Source organism: Herpailurus yagouaroundi, unplaced genomic scaffold (genome assembly GCF_014898765.1).
Source record: "Herpailurus yagouaroundi ecotype Mexico unplaced genomic scaffold, PumYag 188, whole genome shotgun sequence".
NCBI lineage: Eukaryota > Metazoa > Chordata > Mammalia > Carnivora > Felidae > Herpailurus > Herpailurus yagouaroundi.
Window position 1 is genome coordinate 40,567,870 of NW_024412419.1, and position 14,097 is coordinate 40,581,966.

The window sequence follows — 14,097 nt, forward strand, 5'->3', positions numbered from 1 at the left end:
TCCTCACATGTTTCTGACCAGGCCTCCTGGTCACTAGTCCAGATTTGAGGTCATGGTGAGGGCTCCCTACACCCTGACACAGACACACACACACACACACACACACACACACACACACACTCACATGCTCAACTTCTAGGCCGACACCAGCCTCTCCCCTCCTCCCACAACTCCCCCTTAACTGACCAGCCAAAGTCCTGGTCGCCCACAGAGTCCATTCAACACGAGCAAGTGTTTTCTTTACATGTTTGGGCTTTTACTTCAATTTGAAGCAGATGGTTGAGCACAGATGTGAACAGCTTTGGCCTTTTGAGCACAAGGAAGGAATAGGCCTTGGCTTTGAACATGCCCCTCGCCACCTTACTGGCCCATTTCCCTGGTCCCTTCCTTCCCTCTGCCCACCCCCTGCATAACCAGGAACAGACCACTGGCCTTCATGCAGGGCACCATCTTGTTGTCCCAGCCAGGAGGGTGGGCCATGGGCAAGGAGTGGCTGGATGGGCTGGCTGGGGAGCAAAGACCCTTTAGGCTGGTCACCTTGGGAGACAAGACCCTGAGGTGGGGTACGGAGTGGTCAAATTGGTTTCTTTTCCCCCTTACTCCCTTGCATGATGCTCAGGGCCCAAGAAGCCTGGACCAGAACACTGACAATCAGGGTCAGAGGCCTAGGCAGCCAGTGGGAAGGAGAGAAGAGGGCCAGGATATCACATCCCACTCCATATAAGCACCCCCAGCCCCTCTCACAGCCCCCAGAAGGCTTATCTTGTACCCAGCCAGCTCAGGACCCAGCGTAGAAAGAGAGTGCCAGGTCAGAGGGTTGAGTGCTTCCAATGGTCACCAAATGTCCATCCCTTCCATGAGTTTCCTGTGGGATCGCTGACTCGTCTTTGGCTTGAGATGGAACTCGGGCAACAGGAGGAGCAAAAGTCCTAGAGCAATGGGGTGGCTTTTTGCCGTGGGGTTTTGTCACCACCATTTCTTCAGTGTCTCTGTGGAATCTTTGGCAACGAATTTCTGCAGCCAGACAGGGCCTCAGGCCCTGGGCAAGGGGGAGGCTTTGTTCTCCCCTCCCCACCAGGCCGAGGGCAAAGTGCAGAGTCACCAGAGTGGCTGAGGGGGGACAGGAGGGCAAGAGGGAGGCAGGTGTGCCCCTGCCCCACCCTGAGAGGCAGTGGTCTGAGCATCTGGTGGAATCCTGGAGAAGACAAGGCTGGACTTGGAGAGCTCACCTTCTCCTCGGGCTTGACCAGAACGAGGGCCCACGGAAGCATCCTTGGTCTAGACCGGGGCCAGTCACTCCTGAAAGAAACAACCAACCATCAGAAAAACTTGACTCTCCTGACTCTTTCCTAAAGGCCAGCTGATCCCAGGAGCTGGCACCCCAGCACCTCCTCTCTCTTGATCCTTGCTGGCTCCTGCCCCGGGAGAGACCTGTGTGGCTCAGGCAGGGGACTGCATCCTGAGGGGTTCAGTAAGTGATGGAGCTGGCATCTGGACCCAGAACTGGCTGCCTCCAGAGCCCACACTGTCCCCTTACTCCTCACTCTGCATTTCAGAGCCATTGCTGACTTGGCCGCTTTGGGGATATGGGCAGGGCTGCAGGGGTTAGAGGGGGGCTCAGGGACACCTGATGCTGATAACACAGTCCTCCGGGTCACACCTCTGAGGCATGTGAGTCAGGTCTGCCCCCCCCCCACCCCCCACAGGAATGACCACCGCAGCCCCTTTTCCCTATGCTGTTCAGACAACAGCACTATACCAGGAGTCCAGGGGCCTCCTCTAGGTGCTGTCCATCCACCCCACCAGGTGGGTGACCTGAGACAAGTCACTTAACTCCTCTGGGCCTCAGTGTTCTCCTGACACAGCTAGAGCAGGTCAATAATTTTCAAACTTCTTTTAAGCAGCAGAAATGAAGTCTAACCCGTGAAACCCTAACACAGAAAACAGATAAACACGGTCTGGTGTGTTTGCAGTAGCAGGGTAGGGAGGACACAGGGAGAGGGGGTCACAGGGTGCATTCCCTCCAACGGGAGACCTGGGACATCTCTGAGAACCCAGGGTGTGCAGGAGCCTAGTTTGAAAACCACTAGGTTGCACCGTCGTGCGCGCCTCGCAGTCCCGACCTTTGGAACCCTCACTCTGGCAGCTGAACCTGGTGTCGCTCATGAGAAAACTGACTGCAGGGTGTGACTTGCTACCAGGGACAGGAGACAGGGAAAGGTCACAGGGGCTGCTGGGACTTCAGGTTCTGGGGGAGGTCAGCACTGTGGGGGGTACGGGGGGGGGGTCCTGCGAGGCCTCCAAGTCTACCCAAACACGCCAAAGAGCAACAGCAGTGCCCTAACCTGGCACAGCACACTCCTACGAAAGCAGCTCCAAATACCGCTTCTCTGGGATCCTTGCAACAATCCTGAACAAACAGCTAAGTACTCGCTTTTGAAGCAAAACATCTGTCAGGCACCTCCACCATGCCAGGGGGGCTTTCTCCGCACCCTCATCTCAGAGGTGAGCCATCGCCGGTGGAGAGGGGGCGCTGGAAGCTGGCGGCCATCAGGATTCGAATGCGGATCGACAATGTTTGTTCTACCACAGAGAAGCTGCTTCTGCTGAACCGGAGGCTTGGGGAGCCGGGATGGGGCCAAACCACAGCCTGGAGGGCCTGCCAACCACAGGCCCCGGTGAGCCTCGCAGGCCTGGGGCGCCGGGCTTGGCCAGCGGCCAGGGTGCGAGGCTGGGGTAAGGCTGGAAGTGGGGTCCGAGGAGGGCGAGAGCTGGGCCAGGAGGAGGGGGCGTCCCCTAGCTAACAGAGGCTGAGAAGGGAGAAAGGAAAGAAGAGGGAGCATCTTGATGGGGTGAGTCCCGGCTCACATCCTCCGAGCCCACAGTGCGGTGCGCGGCTGGCCCCAGCAGGAATCTGCTTTTTGTTACCGAGTCTGAGGAGGAGGATTAAGAGGCGGAAAGGAAACCCGTGGGGATGGCACAGGGTCTGTGGTCCACGGGGTGATTTACAGCCCGCGTCAGCCAGTCGCTGGCTGCCTGGGCGGGCCCTGCGGAGAAGGGCCCAGAGCTCCTCTCTGTCCAGCCGGCCTGCGGTCTGGGGGTTCGGCGCAGAAAGCTGGCTGGGCAGGCGGGCCGGAGCTGTCCCACTGGCTACTCGGTCAAGGCGCCAGGGCCCTGCCCGGGCTCGCTACTGGCCCTCAGGCCCTGCGGAAGCCATGACTACCACCCAAGAGCAAGGGAGCCAGGTTCTTCTCGCCAAAGCCTGACCTTCAGTTCTTGCTCCCACCCTTTCCCTGGTGTCTACACTGGACTTGTGTTCCCACCGCCCACCTCGGTACAGGAATCCCAGCACACATATCATCCATACGTGGAAGTCTTATGTCAAATGGGGCGTGGTGGGAAGAACACCGGGAGGCCTTGGGTGCCAGGACCTCCTCTGTGATTAACCAGCTTTGTGACTTTGGGGAACTCACTCTCCCTCTCTGTGCTTAATTCCTTCACTTGTACAGCACACACATGGATTTGCACTCCCCCCAAAGGGTACGAACATTAGGCAGGTGAGGTTATCCCATCTGGGAGTCTGGGAAACATTTTAGACCTTGACCCCACCTTGGAAAGTCACTACATATATTAGCGTATTAAAGGACTGAAAAGTCCTGCAATGAAGAAATTCACAAGACTTTATTTACTCGTTGTTTTCTGAACTCCTATGATCCTGTGATCACAACTGCACCCTGAGTCAATCTGTGGCACTTCCCTCTAGGTGCCTCCCAGAAGCAGCACTCGGCCACATCAAGTATCTGCTTCCTTCCTGCCTACCAGCTGGCCCAGTCTCTCAGTGCCCCAACTCAAATGTCCCAGTGGAGGCAGCCAGTGGTCCAGCCTCAATCAGATTTCCTCCACAGATCAGCTGTGGCTGAGGGGTTAGGAGACAAACCCATGGATGCCCCTTCAGAAGGGGCAGGGTATATGTGTGTGTGTATTAATTACAGGCACATAATTACAAATGCGACAGAGAGGGCTGGCAAATACCCCCAACTTTGGCAACCGTACTACAGACCCCTTCTCATGAAACTGGTGGCAACATCCTATGTCACCTCATATAGAAGCACAGCCTGAGAGGGCCTCCCAAACCCCATCCAGCTCTGGGATTTATAGGTGGTGTTTCCTCTTTGGGCCAAGGCTCTGGGTACAGAGGGGAAAGGCTCTTGGCTCACTGCTCACAGAAGTCTCCTACATCCCAGCCCCTTACCACAGAAGATGCCCTTTAAACAGGTTCTGCAGTGAAAAATAAACTTTGAACACGACTAGGCAAGATGGCCTCCCAGGTCCCTTTCCGCGGTCTGACGTGCTGAGTCCGATGGAGGTGATTTGGTCAGAGTGGCAAAGTGGCTGAGTCTATAACATTTAGAAATCATTTTTTTTAATCTGTTCATTTGTGGTCAGAACATCATTTGTGGTCAGAACATCAGCTCCACAAGGACAGGGACATGGTCTGTTTTGTTCCCTGACGTAGCCCGAGAGCCTAGAACAGTCTGGACACATACTAGCATCTTGATAAATATTTGTTGAACACGTGAATAAATATTTCCAGTCACAGGCATTTTATTCACCATAGCTTTTATATACCATGGAGTATGTTTCCTGTTTCAAATGTAACTTCGCATTTTTGAAAATATGCCTATGCTTTACGGAAACTTGGGGTAATTGTTGTGAATCCTGGAACAATTCTGCATCATTTTTTGCTTTTGTTCACCTCCAGTTTTTTATTCTGACTCTATGTCCTCTGCTTACCAAGTCTGTCTCTGGCTTTAGGTGGATTGGTTTCCTCTTTTGATCACTTCTGTGTATTGCAGGGCAATTTTACCATTTTAGGGGCATTTAAAAATGACTGTGTCTGCTTTCTAAGGTATTTTACCTTTTATTTTTTTTTTTCAACGTTTATTTATTTTTGGGACAGAGAGAGACAGAGCATGAACGGGGGAGGGGCAGAGAGAGAGAGAGAGACACAGAATCGGAAACAGGCTCCAGGCTCCGAGCCATCAGCCCAGAGCCTGACGCGGGGCTCGAACTCACGGACCGTGAGATCGTGACCTGGCTGAAGTCGGACGCTTAACCGACTGCGCCACCCAGGTGCCCCAAGTATTTTACCTTTTAAATTCATTTTCAGTCCATGTTACCTACTTAACCATTTTTCATTATTTTTAAATTATACATTTTTTTTTTTTTTTTTTTTACATTTTAGCAATTTGGATACAGCCTTCTACATGCAGAAAAAGACATCTAATGGAATGGAAATCCCTTCTTTTGCATTAGTTTGTCCTAAAAAGAATAGTCAGGTTTTAGATGTTAGTTTAAAACAAAAACACAAGGGGCGCCTGGGTGGCTCAGTTGGTTGGCTGAGCGTCCGACTTTGGCTCAGGTCATGATCTCACAGTTCATGAGTTCGAGCCCCGTGTCAGGCCCTGTGCTAATGGCTCAGAGCCTGGAGCTTGCTTCGGACTCTGTGTCTCCCTCTCTCCCTGTCCCACCCCTGATCGCACTGTCTCTCTCTCTCTCTCTCTCAAATGAATAAACATTTAAAAAAAAATTTTTTTTAAATACAAGAGACAAGCAGAGAGGATGTGGGAAAAGTATTTTTCAAGACCCATGCTATTAGGTATTATTTTTTCTTTCACTTTTAAGTACACCCACGTTTGGGCTGGAAAGGGGGTTCTATGTTTGGTTCTAAATGCAGAACATTGGGGTTCACCTTGGCCCCAAAGTCAGCAGGCTATGGGGCTCTGGGCAAGTGAGTTAATCTCTCTATGCCTCAGTTTCCTCATCTTTATAGTGAACCTAGTAACAGTACTCACCTTCCAGTTGCCAAGAATCAATGAGACAATGGAGCGGTGCCCCGCCCCCCCCCCCTCCCCAGCAGGGCCTGGCACACAGTGGGAACACTGGAAGGTGCTGGCTCATGTTCCTGGAAAAAGCTGGGTCCTTGGTTTGACTAATGGGTGTTTAGAAACATAAAAAGGCATCACAGGCTGAAAAGTCTCAAAGTAAGTTTATGTCATCTTGACCAATTTGCTTTCAATGGATTGTTTTTAAAAATGTAGACACAACTTCTAAAATCACATAAGGCATGTCTCTTGCCTCATGAATGGATAACCAAAGTGTGGTGTATCCATGCCAGGGAATATTATTCAGCCACAAAAAGAAATGAAGCTCTAACACATTTCCAGAACATAGATGAACCCTGAGAAGAGTATGCTGAAAGAAGCCAGGCACCAAAGACCATGTGTCACAGGATTCCATTTACACGAACTGTCCAGAATGGGAAAATCCACAGAGTAGGCTAGGACTGAGGGACAGCGAAGACCGTGGGTTGGAAGAAATAGCTAAAGCATACAGGGTATTTTTTTTTTTTTTTTTTTTTTTTTTTTGCCTGATACAAAAGTTCTAAAATTGTGGTAATGGCTGCACATAGTTGTGAAAATACTAAAAACCACTGAAGTGGACATATTTTTTTTTAAGTAATTTTTTCTGTTGTTAAATTTATTTATTTATTTTGAGAGAGAGAGAGCATGCGAGCGTGCACACAAAGCAGGGGAGGGGCAGAGAGAGAGGGAAAGAGAGAGAATCCCAAGCAGGCTCCGCACCATCAGCACAGAGCCTGATGTGGGGCTCAAACTCCCAACTGTGAGATCATGACCTGAGCCAAAAGCAAGGGTGGGACACTTAACCAACTGAGCCACCCACGCGACCCTGAAGTGGACACTTTAAACAGGTGAGCTATATACGATCTCAATAAAGCAGTTAAGTTTTTAAAAACATTACACAGGTAGGACATGCTAATTATAGGAAAACTAGAAAATACAGAAGAGTGAACAGAAGAAACAACACTTCAATCACCTCAGTCTCCCCAGTGGGAGCAAACCACTGATAGCCTTGGGTGACTTATTGTTCCATATATTTTTATGCTTAGACCTATCTATATAGTATTTTTTTTTGTTTGTCTGGGTGTTTATTTGTTTACTTGTATTTTAAGATTTTTATTATTTAAGTATGCTTGGCACCTATATAGCAGTTTATGAAAGTGGAGTTATGTTGTGTAAACAGCGGGTGTTTGTTCTCTCCAACACCCCAGCCTGTACACCTTTGCATTTGGCAGATGTGTTTTCACATCTCCACGGGCCAGGCTGTGCTGAGGTTATTCTGGGCACAAGCACAGGCCTGGGCTTCTGGCCTCCCAACTTCCCAGGGAACTGGAAGCAGGTATGGACCAGCCCACCCCCAGCGCCTCCCTCCCCGCCTGGCCTGGGCGCCAGGGGTGACAGGCAGGAAATTTATGAGCAGTTGGAGTTGGCTGCTATTTTCTGAGGGCGGGAACATGGTGTGAATCAAGGATCCCACTGTGTCCGGGCTGGGAGGGCCCTCTGAGGTCCCAGCCATCTAAGATTTGCAAAGTTACGGCCAGAGCCCCTTGTGGGCCAGGAGAATCCACCTGGGGACCATGAATTGGGAGAATTCATTTACTCATCAAAGATGTACTCAGTCCCTACTGGGTGCCAGCTCTGTGACAGGCACGGGGTCAGAGTCCCTGCCCTGGGGCAGCTGACGATGTAACTCCAAGGTGAGACTGAAAACCACTGCTGCTGGTACATGCCATTGATTCGCCCGGTCCCCCTTGTGTTCGCTCCTCACTAGAGGAGCGGCTGAGGTGGCCAGGGGCTCTAGGCTAGTGTGCAGACAGCTGCCTGGGCAGCTAAGAGGCTCCCCTGCCTGCGGGCCCCAGCCCCCCAGGTGGGAGCATGGGTGGGTCCAGCAGTCTAAGCCCCCCATTGACTGAGGCCAGTGGAGACGACCAAACTTCAGTCAGTCAGTGACATACAGAAGAACTGTCCTACCAGGAATAATGAACCCCCTCATCAGACAACGTTGAGGATGAGAGCAGGTAACCCTGGGGCCCCCTCCTGTGCTAAGACACCAGCCGCAGAACCGGGTCCAGGTATGCTGGGCAAGCATTGCGAGAACACAGTCCACACACCCCACGCTGCCCTGAAGCTTTACTTGGAGTTACTCCCGCCGGCTGGACCATAAACTCCAGGAGGGCAGGGTTTTGTGGCTGGGTCCCTGCTGTCTCCCGGTCCAGGATAATCGGGGCTAACTCGAGTCCAGTCTCTTCACCCCCCAGGCCCCACCTCCACTGCAGGCTGAGAAAAACGTGCCTCTCCTCTGCACTCCCGAGGCACCGTATGTGGACTCCCACACCTCTCCGTGCCACGAATTATTGTTGGTACGATTGCCATCATCATCCCCTCGCTCACCCCACATACCTCGAGTGCGAGCTCCCGAGGGAAGGAGGGGGTCGCGTCGTCCTGTCCACCGCTGTCCTCCCAGGCCTAAGGCCAGAAGTGACTGAATCGGAGCTCAGAGCTACCATCTACTGCCTCGTGCCGGGCACCACGCTGCCCTCCTTTGCATGTGCTGTCTTACACACTCCCTGGGAGGTGACCATCTCTGCTCCCATTTTGCAGATGAGGAAATGGAGGCCGGTCCGGTTTCCTGACCGGCCTGGGTCACGCTGCTAAGATGCAGCAGAGCAAGGCAGACCCCCTGACCTCTGGACAGCTCAGCTTCTTCACTGGCAAGCGGGCTGGTGAGTCCCCAAGCCATCCACCCAGCTGCCACCTTCCTTGGTTCTAAGAAAACCTCCATCTTTGTCCTTTGAGCCTAAGGGAAAGGTGGCTGGCAGTGGGAGGCCTGGCATTCCCAGAGCCAGGGCCAGAACCCAGAAGGAGCCCACTGAGCCTGCAGGGGATGGCCAGGGAGAGCCGCGGCCCCCGCCACGCTGACGCCTTCTTGGGCTACAGGCCGCTCTCTCTGGCTGCCAGTCTCTCACTTTCTTTCTCCATGCTTTGCCTATGTGTCTCTGTGCCAACTTTCTTTTGGCCTCTCCTTTGTTTATATCTCCCCGTCCATCAGCCTGTCTGTCTTTCTTGGCCCCCACCCCACCCCACCCAGAGCACAGAGCACTGGGAGGGTCGGGTCGAGCTGGCCCGAGAGAGGCCTGAGGCCCAGCTGCTGCAGCTTCCCATCTGCTTCCCATTCTGTGATGTTGTCCAGCCAATTCCACTCGGCTACACACTGCTCTTCCAGACCCCAGGAGCTCAAGGAGCCCGTGACCTTGCCCCATAGCCAGGGGAGGCACTCAGGCTGGAGGGGAGCAGACAGCTGGGCAGACAGGTGGCCCAGCCAGGTGAGGAAGGCCCTGCTCCCTGGCAGCTTCCCGGTGGGCCCTGACCCATGCCCCTCACCCCACCCCCACCCCCACCCCCGCGATGCACATACACACACACACACACCTAACCGCAGTGCTGACAGATCCCTGTCAGACCTGCTTCTTCCCCAGCTGGGGATCGCTGGCCATCACTGCCCTGCATCTTTCAGTGCCTACCCCCCCCCATCCTTACTGCAACTGACAGCAGGGGTGATGGGGAACCAAGCAGACAAGCCAATTCACGCCCAAATGCTGGCCAGCACGCCTTTGCAAAGATCACGATGTATCTCTCCAGGAGACCTCCAGGAAGGAGTCTAGCTGTGGATATTTCAGGACCAGCGGGGCAATAACATGTGGTCATGGAGCCCCTGGAGAGCCCAAACAATCAAATGACTTCCACAAAAACAGCGTGCAAATGCAGTTTTAAGGTGAGAAAAACACCACCCCTACCACTTCTCATCACCCCTGGGCCTCTCACAGCCAGATTGCGGAGGCACAGTGGGGGACATCTTTGATCAGGGCCCTTTACTCACTGCCACCCTGTCCATCAGTGACACCACAAAAGTAGCTCCCAGCCGCATAAGGGAAAGGCCGAGACTGGAAGAGAAACGATTATTTTACCCACATGCGTGTGCACACGCACACCTACTGACAGGCAACACGGCGCGGTGGCTGCATGTGCCAGCCGTGGCACCACACGGCCTCTGTTTGAATCCTGACTTCCTCATTCTACCAGCTGTGTGACCTTGGGCACGTTCCTTAACCTCTCTGTACCTCAGTTTCTTCACCTATAAAATGGTAATAATAGTAATCTACTGCAGGAGGTTGTAGGGAGGACTCCAGAGCACAGTGGCAGCCCCGCGAAGCACTCGGCACTAGGCAGTCACGTGCCAGAGCACACGTGTGTGCGTCTGTGTCTCCCTTCCATTGGCCTGTTAGCTCCTCAAGGCAGGACTGTGTCTCCACCTCAGACTGCCAGGGTCCCACCCAGTACTGGGCACAGAGGAGCTGCCTATTAGATCCTGGGGAGGACAACTGGAAACCCCTCCTTTCCTATGGCTTCCACTCGTCCGTTCTTTCGGCAAACATCTACGGAGCATTTAGACCATGCCAGGCTCCCTTTGAGGCACTGGGGATGCTGCAAACAGAAAAACAGACATGGAGCCCTGCCCTCCCCGCACTGACATCCTAGAACCAGCTCTTGCACAGAAGCAGACTTCCCCAGAGAAAGGAAGCCTCGTGTTTTCTGTGCCAAAACAGCTTGGACAGGTCCTTTCCTAATAATTGATGCACTTCCCTGCATTCTCAGCCCGAAGTTACTGGATGTACTTTAGCTTCCTCTTGACAACCCAAGGTCAAGCCCAGAAACATCGGGCCAGAGAAGACTCCACAGGTCCTCGAGGCCTCGGGGACCCTTTACCCAGACACTAAACGGCTCCAAGCCTCCTGGCTCTTCTGAGCCTCTGGCACTGCTCTCTTTGTTTTTCTGTTTCCTCCCACACCATCAGACCGCTGGCCGTGACTCTGGGCACTGTCCCTGCACCTGCTCCAGGTTACCACTTCAATAGGTTATTTCTGCTCAGCTGCTCTGATCTGAGACACCGGGGAGTCCAGCTTGTCAGAACTGTGCACAGATTAAGGGCTGTGGGCTCTGAAGAAGGCCCCTCCAGGGCTCCCCTATGAGCTTTTATGCTTGGCCCTTGTGTCATTTAGCCCTGCCCTCCAAGGGGTGGGGCCTTCGTTTGTTTTGTTCTCCAACGTGACCCGGCACCCAGAACAATGTCTGACGCACAGTGGACATTCCAAAGTATTTATTCTTAAACAAATGTGCAGGACCCTCACGCTTTCTTCATCTTTTACTGCTCCTGTTAACTCAACAGACTGAACAAGTAAGAATCACTGTGTGGATAGGCTGAGGGGGTGAGTGGGCCAAAGTGGGCCAACCTTTGCCAGTAACCATTCTGGCCGCCCACCCACGTCCCATGTGTGCGTGCAGGTGGGGCTGCGGGGGGCAGGAGAGCACCACTGCCACGGACTGGGTGGGGTGATTCTCAGCAACACCTCTACCCACCTGGATGGGAACTCAACCTACCATGTAGGAGGCCCCCCATCTGATCCTGACAGACGGTGCCTAGAGACCCAGCGGGACACCCGTGCGTGTGTGTGTGCGCGCAGGATGGACGGGGTGTCCTCTGCGCGGCGATGCAATCAAGTCCTCTGTGGCCAGCCCAGTCTGATATCCATTCTCTAAATCACTGGGTGGGGAGGGGACACTGGGGCCCCTCTGCCCAGTGCCCTGATGCACGTGGAACCTCTCTGACCACACAGCATTTCCAGCTGACAAAGCCCTTTCTCAGCCATTGTTTCCTTGAAGCCTGCTCACCTGTGGCCATTTCCATCCGTGTTTTAGGAGGAGCAGAGCATAGAGAAGGCAAGACCCTGAGGTCACAAAGCCCATGAGTGGCTGGGCTGAGACTCAGACCCACATCTCCCAGTCCTGGGCCTTTCACTGCCAGACACTCTCTGCAGCTCATACGCACCTTGGGAGCAGCACAGGACAGAGACGGTCTAGATTCAGGAGCACCTGTGTCATGGGGCTGAGGAGCCTGCCTTACCCCACCTGGCCTGCCCAGCTGTGTGACCTGGGTGACTTCACCTCTGGGTCCCAGCCTCCCCATCTAGCTGCCATGGTTTAGAAATATGTGTCTCGGGGAGGTCTGGGTGGCTCAGTCAGTTACGCATCCGACTTTGGCTCAAGTCATGATCTCGCGGGTTGGTGAGTTTGAGTCCCACATCATGCTCTCTGCTGTGGGCGCAGAGCCCGCTGCAGATCCTCTGTTTCCTTGTCGCTGCCCCTCCCCCACCCTCCTGGATGGAAGGAAGGAAGGAAGGAAGGAAGGAAGGAAGGAAGGAAGGAAGGAAGAAATGTGTGTCTCCAGAGGTTGCTATAGGAGTTAAGTGAGTAACAGGCATGAGAGGGCTCTGCAAAGTGTAAAGCACAGCACAGAGAGGTACATGGTCACTAGTGGCCTAGCCTGGTCACCCAGGTTCTTTTAACCTTAGTGTCGTCAACTGAAAATGGAGCTATTTGCACTCACTTTGCGGAGCCACGGTGAAGAGGGAGCAAGCTCACGGAGGTGGGGTCCTGGCACTGTGGTTAAGGTTAGGACACCGGTTAGCCCCACTGAGAAGAAAACCACCCTGTCACAAATCAGGGCCAATGCTCCAGGGATGTCACGTAGCTGCATGTCACGAGCCTGCTGCACTCCCAACTGAGAGATCCTGATGTCTTTCTCACTTTCAGGGGGAGCACCCCTTCTTCTAGGACAGGTAGGGGATGTCTGGGCAGGACGACTGAACTGATGAGGAGAAAGGCTCTCTCCAGCAAAGCCCCGGTTCTGCCTTTGGATGTAACATGAGGATGAAGTGCTCAGTGCTGTGGCAGCCACTATGTAGCCATGAGATGAAGACAGAAAGAAGTCTCTGCCTTCAGCCTAGGAATACTCAGCCCCAGCTGTGTGGATATTAGTTGAAGGAATGGTGTGTCATTATTTGGGGGCCTACTATGCAGCAGAAACTGGGATACAAAAATGAAAGGGCACCCAGTCTGACTGGAGAAGCAGGCACTAAATAAACACTGTATGCCTTAAGGTAGTGTAGTGTGGGGGTTATAGTATCACATAATATATCCTGTAACATACCAGCTAAAAGTGTAACAATATAACATGGGCGTCAGCACGTCACATAACAGAACATCTTACATCTTTACTTCACAGTGTATCATAGGACACTCTCCTGAATTAGACTATACACACCCCTGTGGTAAAGGCAAGTAGAGTGGCCATGCTATGAGGCCCTGAGGAGGAGGCTGGGGTAGGGGTCAGGGAGGTCTTCCAGGAGGAACTGAGCCTTCCAGAATGAGCAGGGGTTAGCCAGCCAGACAGGGGAGAAGGGCATTCCAGGCAGAAGGAACAACATGAGCACAGAGGCCAAAAATAGCCCCTTTGGGCGAGGAGTTCCTTGTTGCTAGAGTGTAAATTGGGACACAGGGAGTGACCGGCTGGAGCCAGGTCACTTGGGGGAGGGTCAGGTGACCTACGAGGGGGTGTGGCCTCTACTCTTGGCCTGTAGGGAGCCCCTGAGGGTCCCGAGCAGGGAGTGAAGTGGTCAGACCTGGCTTCTGGCTGAGCTGCTAGGAGGGGCTCAGGTGGGGGCCCACAGAGCCGGAGCAGTTGGGCAGCTGGGCCAGGTCCCAGGTGGCTGTGAATTCTGGGTGGAGGGCAGGAAGGTCTTGAAGGAAGGAATGGCTCCCTACTTCTCCCTCCAGAAATATTTTTACTAGGAGCTCAAGGAAGGCAGGGATTGATATCTTCCCCTAGAACCAGCTTTCTGGTGTGCTAGGGCAGATAAAAGGGGAGAACCAGTTCAAGGACAGGCGAGGAACGGGGGGCCTGCAGCCACCCCTCTGATCCGGGCCTTCTGCTGTGCTGGGTACAGTGTTCAAGGCTGAGCAGGGAGCAGGGAAGCCTCAGGGCTGGAAAGCAACTTCTGGTCATTGGGCTGACTCTACATTATAACCAGGGGCCTGGGGCCAGCAGTCATTCCTCCTTGCCCGGCCCCCCGCCCCCCCCCCCCACACCTTTGGCCCCACAAAGACCAATTTCTCAGGCAGAGGACAAGGGAGAGAGGAGGGAGTTCACGAAACAGCTTCGTGCACTTTGTGCATCAATCCTTGAGTAGATCCGGAAGGCAGGCTAGGCATCTTCCAGACGGGACACTTGAACACGGCCACCCAGTCACACAGCCCCGGGGCAGAGCTGAGGCTGGCTTCA

At 53.6% G+C, this 14,097-nt stretch overlaps 1 protein-coding gene across 1 annotated transcript in view; it reads right to left on the minus strand.

Annotated features, from left to right (window-relative positions):
* Nucleotides 1-232: 232 nt before the first annotated feature.
* ATOH8 (atonal bHLH transcription factor 8) overlaps nt 233-14,097 on the minus strand; it is a 32,576-nt gene continuing 18,711 nt past the window's right edge. Inside the window, exon 3 of the mRNA XM_040496867.1 lies at nt 233-1,299. Within this exon, the coding sequence (XP_040352801.1) occupies nt 1,294-1,299 (6 nt within the window). The 3' untranslated portion in view covers nt 233-1,293. The remainder of the gene's footprint in view (nt 1,300-14,097) is intronic.